The sequence below is a fragment of the Manis javanica genome, chromosome 12 (genome assembly GCF_040802235.1).
Source record: "Manis javanica isolate MJ-LG chromosome 12, MJ_LKY, whole genome shotgun sequence".
NCBI lineage: Eukaryota > Metazoa > Chordata > Mammalia > Pholidota > Manidae > Manis > Manis javanica.
The window spans coordinates 55,376,964-55,389,413 of NC_133167.1; the positions used below are offsets into that span (position 1 = coordinate 55,376,964).

General features: G+C 38.3%; 1 protein-coding gene across 48 annotated transcripts in view; it reads left to right on the forward strand.

The window, feature by feature from the left end:
- The window catches only part of TTN (titin), a 262,742-nt gene that overhangs the window by 86,515 nt on the left and 163,777 nt on the right, over positions 1-12,450 (forward strand). For all 48 annotated transcript variants that reach the window (XM_073218602.1, XM_073218615.1, XM_073218603.1 and 45 more), the window contains exons 83-100: positions 32-319; positions 463-750; positions 2,066-2,347; positions 2,582-2,860; positions 3,283-3,564; positions 3,681-3,959; positions 4,456-4,743; positions 4,863-5,141; positions 5,248-5,526; positions 5,615-5,893; positions 6,493-6,780; positions 6,930-7,217; positions 7,681-7,971; positions 9,732-10,019; positions 10,596-10,688; positions 10,809-11,094; positions 11,895-12,078; positions 12,278-12,367. In XM_073218602.1, coding sequence (XP_073074703.1) covers positions 32-319; positions 463-750; positions 2,066-2,347; positions 2,582-2,860; positions 3,283-3,564; positions 3,681-3,959; positions 4,456-4,743; positions 4,863-5,141; positions 5,248-5,526; positions 5,615-5,893; positions 6,493-6,780; positions 6,930-7,217; positions 7,681-7,971; positions 9,732-10,019; positions 10,596-10,688; positions 10,809-11,094; positions 11,895-12,078; positions 12,278-12,367 — 4,631 coding nt within the window. The remainder of the gene's footprint in view (positions 1-31; positions 320-462; positions 751-2,065; positions 2,348-2,581; positions 2,861-3,282; positions 3,565-3,680; positions 3,960-4,455; positions 4,744-4,862; positions 5,142-5,247; positions 5,527-5,614; positions 5,894-6,492; positions 6,781-6,929; positions 7,218-7,680; positions 7,972-9,731; positions 10,020-10,595; positions 10,689-10,808; positions 11,095-11,894; positions 12,079-12,277; positions 12,368-12,450) is intronic.

Sequence of the window (12,450 nt, forward strand, 5' to 3'; positions counted from 1 at the left end):
CAAATAAGGATTATCTGTAACTTCTTTACAGAGCGCAAACTCCCACCTTCCTTTGCAAGAAAACTGAAGGATGTTCATGAGACTCTTGGCTTCCCAGTTGCATTTGAATGCCGCATCAATGGCTCTGAACCTCTTCAAGTGTCTTGGTACAAGGATGGGGTACTTTTGAAAGATGATTCTAATTTGCAAACATCTTTTGTTCATAATGTAGCAACTCTTCAGATTTTGCAAACTGATCAGAGCCACATCGGTCAGTACAATTGCTCCGCTTCTAATCCTCTTGGGACTGCTTCATCCAGTGCCAAGCTCATCCTCTCTGGTGAGTAGCCCATCACATTACCCTCTTCATCATAGAGCAGCTTCGCTGCCCCAGGCCACCAGAGGACTGGTGTCACTTAGTTTCTGTTCCATGTCTGGGAGCATGAAAACTGAAGTCACCGTGTTGGTCTTCATTATTTTCAGAGCATGAAGTGCCTCCCTTCTTTGATCTAAAGCCTGTATCAGTAGATCTTGCTCTTGGAGAAAGTGGTTCTTTTAAGTGTCATATAACTGGGACTGCACCAATCAAAATCACCTGGGCCAAAGATAACAGAGAGATTCGCCCTGGAGGCAACTACAAGATGACTTTGATTGAAAACACTGCCACTCTGACAGTTCTCAAAGTAGGCAAAGGTGATGCTGGCCAGTACACCTGCTACGCAAGCAACGCCGCTGGAAAAGACTCTTGCTCTGCCCATCTGGGTGTACAAGGTATTTGAGTGAAGTAGCAGGTCTCTTACATTTCCAATATTTCAAACATAGGAGGAGGGGTGTGGTTGAGGGTTATGTTTAGGACCACAGTTTGTAATTGTAAGTGATCAAATGGACCCAGGACCTTCCAAATGGGGTCAAGTTTTTTTTAATTTCACTTTTAAAAACATAAAACTAGTAAAACATGAAAGTCCATTTCAAAGCCTTAAAACAGAGACTAGAGAGAGAGTGAACAACTTTTCACAGAATTGTAAATCCAAAATAGTTTGAAAATAAAAATAAAATAGTATTTTAAAATTCAAAAGAAATTATTTCAGGACAAAAAAAAGAACTTCTTTCAAATTACTTATTTTCCATAGTAGTTTGTAAATTAATGGCTTTTGTCACTCTAGGGGAGAGCAGAACGCCAAACTCTCCAGCCCTTCAAGAAGAGTCAGAATATACGAACTGCTTTTCCTCTACTAGCCCCACTTAAATAACCGCGGAAGCCGGTGGGCTGGGGAGCCCCTCAGTCCCTGGGGCTCCGGGAGGCAGCCAGTTCTTTCTGCAGCACATTCTCGGCTCCTCCTGTCAGAAAACTGAAGACAACCCCATGAGCTCCACTGGAGCATTTTTAAGGGTTTTTGCAGTGATGGCTTTTCCATATCTTGAAAGTAAAATAGAATTACATTTAGCAGCACATTTGCTCTATGACACACACCTAATCTTTTTTATCTCCCTAAGCTTCAATTTTTTGCCTCAGTTAATGAAGAAAGTGTTGCTCGCCCTACTTCAAAGGGACATTATGACGGTTGAAGAAATATCTATCTAAGGCCTTGAGAGAAAGTGGCACTCTAAAAATACTAAGATAGCTGACCTAATTTTGCTATTTGGACTCTTCCTGGTACATTACTGATATCTTTGCAGCCATAGAAAATAGACAGTCCTCCGCTGGTGCACATACAGGAGGATAATCAAACTCCCTTAGTCCTGGTGAGCCTCAGAGTGCTTCTACCCAGATAGGCACTTTGCCTCTGATCTTGCACTAAAGAAGTGATTCCTTGCCTGAGAGCAGGATTGCACAGTAGATATTAATGTCTTTTCCTCTTTCCTTTTGCAATAATATTTGAGATGGGTGCTTACAAAAATAAATGTATTTTACTTGAAGGGTTTGTTTTCTATTTAGGTTGCACTCAACTATTCTTCCTTGAACTGCATCAAATAGATTATTTTCCAGAGCTACAGACCTGTTTGACAGAGATTCCTTTTTTCACTTCATCTTGAATTATACACCTTTTCCATCCCTTACCTTGTGTTGTCCCTTTTGGTTCTATAGAACCACCCAGGTTCATTAAGAAGCTAGAACCTTCAAGAATTGTGAAACAGGCTGAATACACAAGATACGAATGTAAAATAGGAGGGTCTCCAGAGATCAAAGTTTTGTGGTACAAAGACGAGACTGAGATTCAAGAGAGCAGTAAATTCAGAATGTCATTCCATGACTCAGTGGCGGTGTTGGAAATGCACAATCTCAGTGTTGAAGACAGTGGAGACTACACGTGTGAGGCCCGCAACGCAGCAGGCAGTGCGAGCAGCAGCACATCCCTCAAAGTCAAAGGTCAGGTCTTACTCCTCCACTGTGTCTTTCACATTAGCCTCCTCTCGAGTTGTCCTCTCAATCCCCGTTTGACTCTCCACCAGTGTCTGTAAAATTTTAAAGGATTCAATAGAAAATTGAAAGTGATATTTTCTCAATGATGGAATGAAAAACTGATTCTTAGTTCTCACTATGTAGTTACAGATTACATCCTAATTTTCCTTTTTTTCTAACTCAATGTCTTTCCAATTTTAGAACCACCCATCTTCCGCAAAAAGCCTCATCCTGTTGAGACCCTGAAAGGGGCTGATGTTCATCTTGAATGTGAGCTTCAGGGTACTCCCCCATTTCAAGTTTCTTGGCACAAAGACAAGAGAGAACTTAGGAGTGGCAAGAAGTACAAGATAATGTCTGAGAACTTCCTCACGAGCATTCACATCCTGAATGTCGATGCTGCAGATGTTGGGGAATATCAGTGTAAAGCCACAAATGATGTAGGGAGTGACACTTGTGCTGGTTCTGTCACCCTGAAAGGTTAGAGGAACTTCATTATCTTCTGCTTACTTGTTCCCTTCTAATTTCCATACTCTGTTGGCCCTTAGCTGTTGCCCCATCCTTTATCACTAGCTGTCTCTTCCTCTTTTCCTTTTATTCCTTTCCAGATCCTTTTATGTTTAATATGCATCCCATTTCCAGTTCCTCCCAAATATCTTTTAGACAATTTTTCCAATGGGTTTTGTTTGGATTTAGAAAGCTGAAGAGGATAAGATGTTTGGCTTTTACAGCTTAATACAAACTCAAATGTGTCCCTGCTTCCACTCACCAAAAATGCCACTTCTTATTTAGGAAATGGAAACACCACATTATCCCTAGTTTGATTCCTAGCACTCATGACTTGAGAGAGATACTATGAGTCCCAAACATTTTTAAACCCTGATTTGCTTCTTTTTCATCAGCACCACCAAGATTCGTGAAGAAGCTCAGTGACATTTCTACCATCGCTGGGGAAGAAGTCCAGCTGCAGACCACTGTTGAAGGCGCTGAGCCAATTTCAGTGGTGTGGTTCAAAGATAAGGGCGAGATTGTTAGAGAAAGTGACAACATATGGGTTTCTTATTCAGAAAACATTGCAACCCTACAGTTTTCAAGAGCAGAAACCGCCAATGCTGGGAAGTACACCTGTCAGATCAGAAACGATGCTGGAATGCAAGAGTGCTTCGCCACACTGTCTGTTCTCGGTTAGTGCAAATCGGGTGTTTTCATGAACACAAGGCACACACTTACCAGTGTCTGTGTTGTCTTTAGTTATTCAATTTGATTTTAAAATTTGGTTGCAATTTATGTCTTGTTTCAGAACCTGCAGCGATTGTGGAGAAGCCAGAATCCATGAAAGTTACTGCAGGAGATACCTGTACCTTGGAGTGCACGGTAACTGGCACACCGGAGCTCAGCATAAAGTGGTTCAAGGATGGAAAAGAACTGACAAGTGACAGCAAATACAAAATCAGTTTCTTCAACAAAGTGTCTGGACTTAAGATTATCAACGTGGCACTCGGTGACAGTGGGGTATACAGTTTTGAAGTGCAAAACTCTGTTGGCAAAGACAGCTGTACAGCCTCAGTTCAAGTTTCAGGTTGGTTGGGCAGCTTTTGTTTCAGTGTTGTTATGACCTAGGTTCTGATCTCCGTCAGGGCATATGGGAAGCTCCCTCCTCTGCAGCACGCCATGAGTCTGACATCCTCTGAATCAGGCAAATCCAAGGTAACATATCTATAGAGTTAGAAGAAAACCAAGTTCAAAAGTTAAATCCTTTTCTTATGGAGAAATTTCCACAGAGTAGTAGGAATAAAACCACTCTGTAAAAGTGGTCTTCAGCCATCATTTATGCTGGAATAATTCTACCATATAATGATTCACAGCAAAGAGAGACCAAAATCTCTAATACGTGACCTAGCACATCTTGGCCATTGATTCCCAAGGCTTTCAACCATTTGAACCCATAGGGCATTCTTTGATAACCTTGCAAAAGAGCCAAATGGATCTAGGGACAGTACATCAAAAGGAACGATTATTCTCATTTCAAATCACTTTGTAATTGATGTCCCTTGTTTGTTTTTTATCACATTCAGACCGAATTGTTCCTCCTTCATTCACAAGAAAATTGAAAGAGACAAATGGTCTGTCTGGTTCCTCGGTTGTAATGGAGTGCAAGGTCTATGGATCTCCTCCAATCTCGGTCACCTGGTTCCATGCAGGAAATGAGATCAGCAGTGGGAGGAAATACCAGGCCACCCTGACAGACAACACTTGTGCTTTAACTGTGAACATGCTGGAAGAATCCGATGCTGGCCACTACACTTGTGTAGCTACTAATGTGGCTGGTTCTGACGAATGCAGTGCTTCTTTGACTGTGAGAGGTCAGTTTAAAATACAGTAAAATAGAACCACATTTCATAGTTTATTTGGCATTTTTAAATGCCTAATCATCAAAATTCAAAAATATTAAAGCTTTTCTTGTATGTGTCTTTTTGTGCAGAACCACCATCTTTTGTTCAGAAACCTGATGCCATGGATGTTTTAACTGGAACCAATGTAACTTTTACAAGCATTGTCAAAGGGACACCTCCTTTCAGTGTCAGCTGGTTCAAGGGCAGCAGTGAACTAGTACCAGGAAGCAGATGTAATGTGTCTTTGGAGGACTCTGTTGCTGAACTAGAGCTGTTTGACGTAGATACATCACAAAGTGGAGAATATACCTGCATGATTAGTAATGAAGCAGGCAAAGCTTCTTGTACAACACATCTCTATGTAAAAGGTTTGTTTGTTATTCCCCATTTTTACAATTAACGCACATGAAGTAATAGATGTGTCTATATCTGTGTTTGTGTGTTTGATTTCATATTTTAACTTACTTACTATAGCTCCAGCCAAATTTGTGAAGAGGCTCAATGATTACAGCATAGAGAAAGGAAAACCCCTGATCCTAGAGGGCACATACACTGGGACTCCTCCCATTTCAGTTACATGGAAGAGAAATGGCATAAATATAACTCCTTCTCAGAGGTGTCATGTAACCACAACTGAAAAATCTGCAATCCTGGAAATCCTAAGTAGCACAGTAGAGGACGCAGGGCAGTATAACTGCTACATTGAAAACGCTTCTGGGAAAGATTCCTGTACAGCACAAATACTGATACTAGGTTCGTTATGAGTGGACCTTCATATCTTTATATACAAATATTCATTCTGGCATGTCTCCACCTGACTGATTATCTCTCTTGTCTGCAGAACCACCGTATTTTGTCAAGCAGTTGGAGCCTGTTAGGGTAACCGTTGGAGATTCTGTCTCTTTACAATGCCAACTTGCTGGGACCCCTGAAATTGGGGTATCTTGGTATAAAGGAGATACAAAATTAAGACCTACTACCACCTGCAAAATGCATTTTAGGAACAATATTGCTACACTGGTTTTCAATCAAGTTGATAGTAATGACAGTGGAGAATATATTTGCAGAGCTGAAAACAGTGTGGGAGAAGTTTCTTCATCAACTTTCCTTACTGTTCAAGGTGACTGTACTATTTTTAAAGCGAATGAATTTGTGTTTCTTTTGAACAAGATTTTTAAAAATCCATGAGGGCCTTCTTTTTAGGAAAAGCTTTCCAAATGCAAATTTTTCTGCTTAAGTAACTTCATCTACAATTAGTGGCCTATCTTTTTCTGTAGGCTTTACAGAGAAAGATAAGAGGACTAAACCTTAAGTTGGAAGGATCATGTAATTACTTGTCTCCATAATTAAATCTTTAAGAAAAATGAGTAACCGTAACTTAAAAATTGTTTAAATACCCCATGAGTATCTCATTATTATTGCTAGAAGGCAGTCTTAAAAACTACAAGCTGCTGCTTGCCCAGAGATATACCTTAAGCCAGGAAGTTTCTCTATTGGCTTACATATTTTTATACCTACTGTGCATTAGGGAGCCCTCAGAGTGAAACTTTTGATCCAAAGTTTATGTTTTTCTTTGGGTCCAAATTGACTCAAGGAATATTAACACCTCCTAATGGTTTTATAGGAATACCATTATCTATATAACAATAATTGCGAGAAGAATATTCAGAAAGTTTAAAACGTCCAGAATTATTAATTACTTTAATTCTGTTCCTACAGAGCAAAAACTTCCCCCATCATTTTCTCGACAATTGAGAGATGTTCAAGAAACAGTTGGACTTCCAGTTGTTTTTGAATGTGCCATAAATGGATCAGAGCCTATCTCAGTGTCTTGGTATAAAGATGGCAAGCCACTGAAGGATGGCGCAAATGTACAAACATCATTTTTAGATAATGTAGCCACTCTCAATATTTTTAAAACAGATCGAAGCCTTGCAGGCCAGTACTCTTGCACAGCCACAAACCCTGTAGGCTCTGCTTCTTCTAGTGCCAGACTCCTTCTCACAGGTTTGTGGATTCTTAAACTTCCCTCTTTCTTTTCCTATAATTAAAATTTTTATAACCAAGTATGAAATTAAGGAGAAAACATCACACTTTCTGTAAACTGGGGGAGTCCAGATACAGAACCTGAAAGCTTGTCTTTCTGCTCTCCTCAGAGGGGAAGAACCCCCCCTTCTTCGACATCCCTGTTGTCCCCGTGGATGCTGTGGTGGGAGAAAGTGCAGACTTTGAGTGCCACGTTACGGGGACACAACCCATAAAGGTCAGCTGGGCCAAGGACAGCAGAGAGATCAGAAGTGGTGGAAACTACCAGATTAGTTATCTGGAGAACAGTGCCCACCTGACAATCCTGAGAGTAGACAAGGGGGACTCTGGCCAGTACACCTGCTACGCTGTGAATGAAGTGGGAAAGGACTCCTGCATGGCTCAACTTAATATAAAAGGTATCGTTTATTTTTCATGTAATCACTTTACACTCTAGCCGAAGGGTGCATGTTATTAAGACAAATGAAATTTAGAACATTTTTAATCAAATGACATGAAGATGTTTAAGAGGAAACAAGTTGCTCTAGAGAACAAGTAATCTTTTTAAATTTGTATTTCCCTAAAATCCTATATATCCTACATAACCCTAAGACACCCTCCTCTTCTTTTTCTTTTTTTACAACTATCTGGTTCTGTAAGTGGCCTTAAGTTATTCTTATCATCCATCTCACAAATGAGAGAACAGTGTAGAATAAGTATATGGAAAGATACGTTTAGGAAAAACATATGTTTAAGAACATATACTGATAACGCTGTATTTAGTTGATCAACATTGACTTTTAATGAAAAATATTACTTCTTTTTCTTGGAAAGCCTCATACTAATAACCTGCTTCTGGATTCCACTTCAATTTCTTTACAGAGCGGCTAATCCCACCAAGTTTCACTAAAAAACTTTCAGAGACAGTAGAAGAAACAGAAGGGAATTCTTTCAAACTTGAGGGTCGTGTGGCTGGTTCCCAGCCTATAACTGTTGTTTGGTACAAGAATAATGTAGAGATACATCCAACTTCCAACTGTGATATCACCTTCAAGAACAACACGCTCCTGCTGCAAGTCAGGAAGGCAGGCATGGGCGACGCTGGGTTGTACACGTGCAGAGTATCAAACGACGCAGGCTCTGCTCTGTGTACATCTTCCATTGTCATCAAAGGTCAGTAATCTTCACCGCCCCCCGATTGTTGTGCTTTTCTTCACTGCCTAGTAGGTAGCTATGTGCATTTCTTCTCACATGTGCCTTTGTTCTTCAACTCTGTTGCCCAAGCAAGTTATGACAGTTACAAATGTACATTATTTGATTGGCTTGCCATCATTCCATAGATGTTTGGTTTAAATATGTATTATTTGTAATTTAATTACATAGCCCATCGAAGTAGGTGTCATACAATAAATGGACTAAAATCTTAGCTTGTAGATAATAACCCAAAATGCTCTCAGGCAGTTAGACATCTAACTTTACTTTGAAATTCATGCATATGTGACATATAAATTTCTATGAAGCCCATTTACTTTGAAAAATTCTTAAATTTTCATCATTGACTATTGCATTACTTTGCTTATTATAAGTTACATCACATTCTGAGATGTTCTTTTTACTAAGTATATTTCTAAAGGATTATTGTTTGACATGTATTGCCCAAAGCTTTTAAAATGTGCATGAATATTAATACCAGACAAAAGAGAAAAATTTGCTCAAAAAGAAAAAAAAGATGAGTGGAAAAATGCATTTCATTATGGGAGATGTATTTTAAAAACCCAGCCATAGCTTGGGCAAAGAAATAGACTGTGTTATATAAGGAGACCTGTTTCTCTGTCCATAATCATCCAGATGATTATGATGCAGATTCATGAAAATCATTTTACAAACTAACCTCCTAGAGCATCCTGGAGTTGATTAGCAACCCTAATGATAGAGGTGGCCATTGGAAGGTGCACAGATAATAGGACATTATCATTAATAGAGTAATATCGCTATTAAACTAATATCATTGAGTTGCTTTAATGTAAAATTCAAATGTCATCACTTATTCAATAGTATTAAAGTGAATTTAGTTTTAAAATGTGTTTAGTAAAATGAAAAATATGTGCTCAGCAGGGGCTGATATTCATGATTTACATCCCTGATAGTTTTGCCATTGAGTGAATAAATACTTTCCATAGCTTTCTGAGGCTATGTATTTACAGATTTTTTTTGAGTAGGCATTAGAAGTTTTAATCTTTACAATCATGAATATTGCCTTATTCTTTTTATGTAGAGTTCTCAGACCCATTGAATAAAACTTCATAACACTGAGTTGTACATGGCCTTCCTATCATGTTACTTGTGTCATCTCAATTAGTTTTCAGTTGAACCTTGAGCTTCCATTCCTAATTCCTTTAGGCAAAGACTGGATTTTAGTCGCTACCATAGCCACATTTAATAGCTAAAGATGAACATCAGAGAAAGGCACATATTAAGAATGGATTTCTCAAATATTGGCTTTATTTCCCAGTGGCAAGAGTTGCCACTCTCAAAGAGCATGATTCCACAATAAACCCTAATCTATAGGGTTCAGCAAAAATGCAGCTGCACATAGGTTTGAGAGCATCAACAGTGTGCTGTGGGACACAGAAGCTTATAGGAACTGCCAGGGCAAAGCTCACAGGGCTTAGTCAGGACACAGATGTATGGGTGACTTATGGGCAGCATGGCATCTGTTCATTGCTTATTTTTAAACCTTTGTCTTTATTTTGAAATCCAACAAGTGTGACTGTTTCCTTCAGAGAGGAATCAACCAGGCATGTGATTCAGTTCTACTACAGCAACCAGTGTTACCTGTTAGAAGCACCACTTGTTTCTTTTCTGGAACTTAATACTTTTTTGCCTTTATGTTCCTTTTTATTCTATGTTTAAAAGTACCTTTATAATTCCAGAACCAAGAAAGCCACCTGTGTTTGATCAGCACCTGAGTCCAGTAACAGTGATTGAAGGAGACTTTGTGCAGCTCGGCTGCCACGTCCAGGGTTCAGAGCCGATCAGGATCCAGTGGCTGAAGGCTGGCAGGGAGATAAAGCCTTCAGACAGGTGCAGCTACAGCTTTGCTAATGGGACCGCTGTGCTGGAACTCAAGGATGTGACTAAAGCAGATTCAGGAGATTATGTGTGTAAAGCTTCAAATGTGGCTGGCAGTGACACTTCTAAAGCAAAAGTGGCCATTAAAGGTACAGATACCTCAGTAGTATCATTCAGATTAAGCCAACAACTGCTCACTCTTATTTGCTTAACATAATTTAAGAAGAATGGAATTCGATTTTTTAGAAGTACGTCATTGCTTATTTGCAATTTATATAGCCTCCTTATTATAATTGACGTATTAGATAATTTAATGGGAATAACTTTAATACAAATTGCAATTACCATTTATTTGTTCACCATTATATTCCTTGAACCTCTTTTCACCATATCCAAGAGGGTATAATTAAGTGAAGTTCCAAACATGATGCAATAGTCATGTGACATAGGTGTCTGATGTCATGTCCCTGGAAGAAACCTATACAATAAAGCCAAGTCAAGGAACAAGATTTGGTACTATAATGTGATGGCAGTTCAGCTTGCCTGCAATAGCTACAACTAGTTATAAATGTCTATGAAACAGCTTTATCTTCTGCAATGCACTCTCATATTTAGTGAGTCCTAGAATGCATGATATTTTTAGCACCAACTTATTTTACAAAGGAAATTCTTTAGTACAGTTTTAAGGTAATTGAGATAACAAAACATGTAAACCTGTCTTTTAGACAAACCAGCTGCAGTCCCCGCAGCTAAGAAAGCAGCAGTGGACGGGAAACTCTTCTTCGTATCAGAACCTCAGAGCATCAGAGTTGGAGAAAGTAAGTACTTCATGAAAAGCACATCTTTGTCTCTCTGCACCTTTTGCTACTGATTTAACTTTGAAAGAGCTGATTTTGGAAAAGCATGGTTTTTATGCATTTGTTTTCATTATTCCTTAGAAACCACTGCAACATTCTTTGCAAAAGTTGGAGGTGATCCGCTCCCAAATGTCAAGTGGACAAAAGGGAAATGGAGACAACTGAACCAAGGAGGTCGCATTTTTATCTACCAGAAAGGCGACGAAGCAAAGCTGGAGATTAGAGACACCACAAAAACAGATTCCGGGCTATACCGATGTGTGGCATTTAACAAACACGGTGAAATTGAAAGTAATGTTAACCTACAAGTGGATGAAAGAAAGAAACAAGAGAAAATTGAAGGAGATCTTAGAGCAATGCTGAAAAAGTAAGTTCAATAAAAAAACCACAGATAGTAATTTCCCATTCACAAAAGAGATCTCTTGAGAGGTATGGACCAACCCCTCTAAGATGGAGATTCTTAAAGAACCTAAGTACACAGACTTCTTAACAGAGATAGATAAACAAAAGCACAATATTTCGGTAGAAATTTACTGGTTCATTAAGATCAATTTCTGAATAATCATGAGAAAGTTTTGAGAATGAGGTGAATTTTTATTAAAATTTTAAACAAAGGAAATGGCCCATGGAGAAACATGTGTGTCTAGGTATGAAATCTTTGTTTCTATTTCTCATGCTTTGAATCATTTTCTAGAGCAACTATTTTAAACATTTTCCATAATTATCAATAATTTCAACACAATTTATGTTTCAGCATAACTATTGGATTGATTATCAAACTAATCAACATTTAATTTCCACACGTTTTCCATAACATATGATATATATCCTTTCTTAATGCTTCCCATCACTGTTATTATTTTTCCTTTTAATTCTTCCATTAGGCTGTTCTATTTTGAAATTCACAAAAATGTTATTCTTTTCTATTTCTTAAACTCTTTAATCAAATTTCTGTACTTTTTAACAATGGTCCAATAATTCACTCCATCTCCAAATCCATTTTTTTATTGTTTCACAGTTAATAGGGTAAAACTAATATTTCCTCAGTAAAGGACACAGAAGTATTCATTTGTGAGGCAAAAAAAATGTTAAATGACATTTATAATCTTTGATGAGAGGCAATTAGAAATAAGTAGAAGTAAGGTAATTTATGTTTATTTCATTTAGGACTCCAGTCTTAAAGAAAGGATCTGGGGAAGAAGAGGAAATTGATATCATGGAACTTCTCAAAAATGTTGATCCTAAAGAGTATGAGAAATATGCCCGCATGTATGGAATCACTGATTTCCGGGGACTTCTTCAAGCATTTGAGCTGCTGAAGCAAAGTCAAGAAGAAGAGACACATAGATTGGTATGATCATTTGTATTTGGCATCATCTTAAAAACTCATATTTGAAGTATCTAACATGTGCCCTTTGGATTTCCAGAGCCCCACTGTCATATGAGATTATTTAATATTACCTAAGCAATATCAAGAATGGAAGCCAAATATAATCATGCATCCTCTAGTTCAAATTTTATTTCATAAGTATACATTTTTCTCTTCTCAGGAAATTGAAGAAATAGAAAAGTCAGAGAAAGAAGAAAAGGAATTTGAGGAACTTGTATCATTTATACAGCAAAGGCTGTCACAGACAGAGGTAAAATGAATTTTGCGGACAATGAAGTGAAGAAATTACTATTGGAAATTATAAGGGAAGGAGTGACTCATGTGTTTTAATTA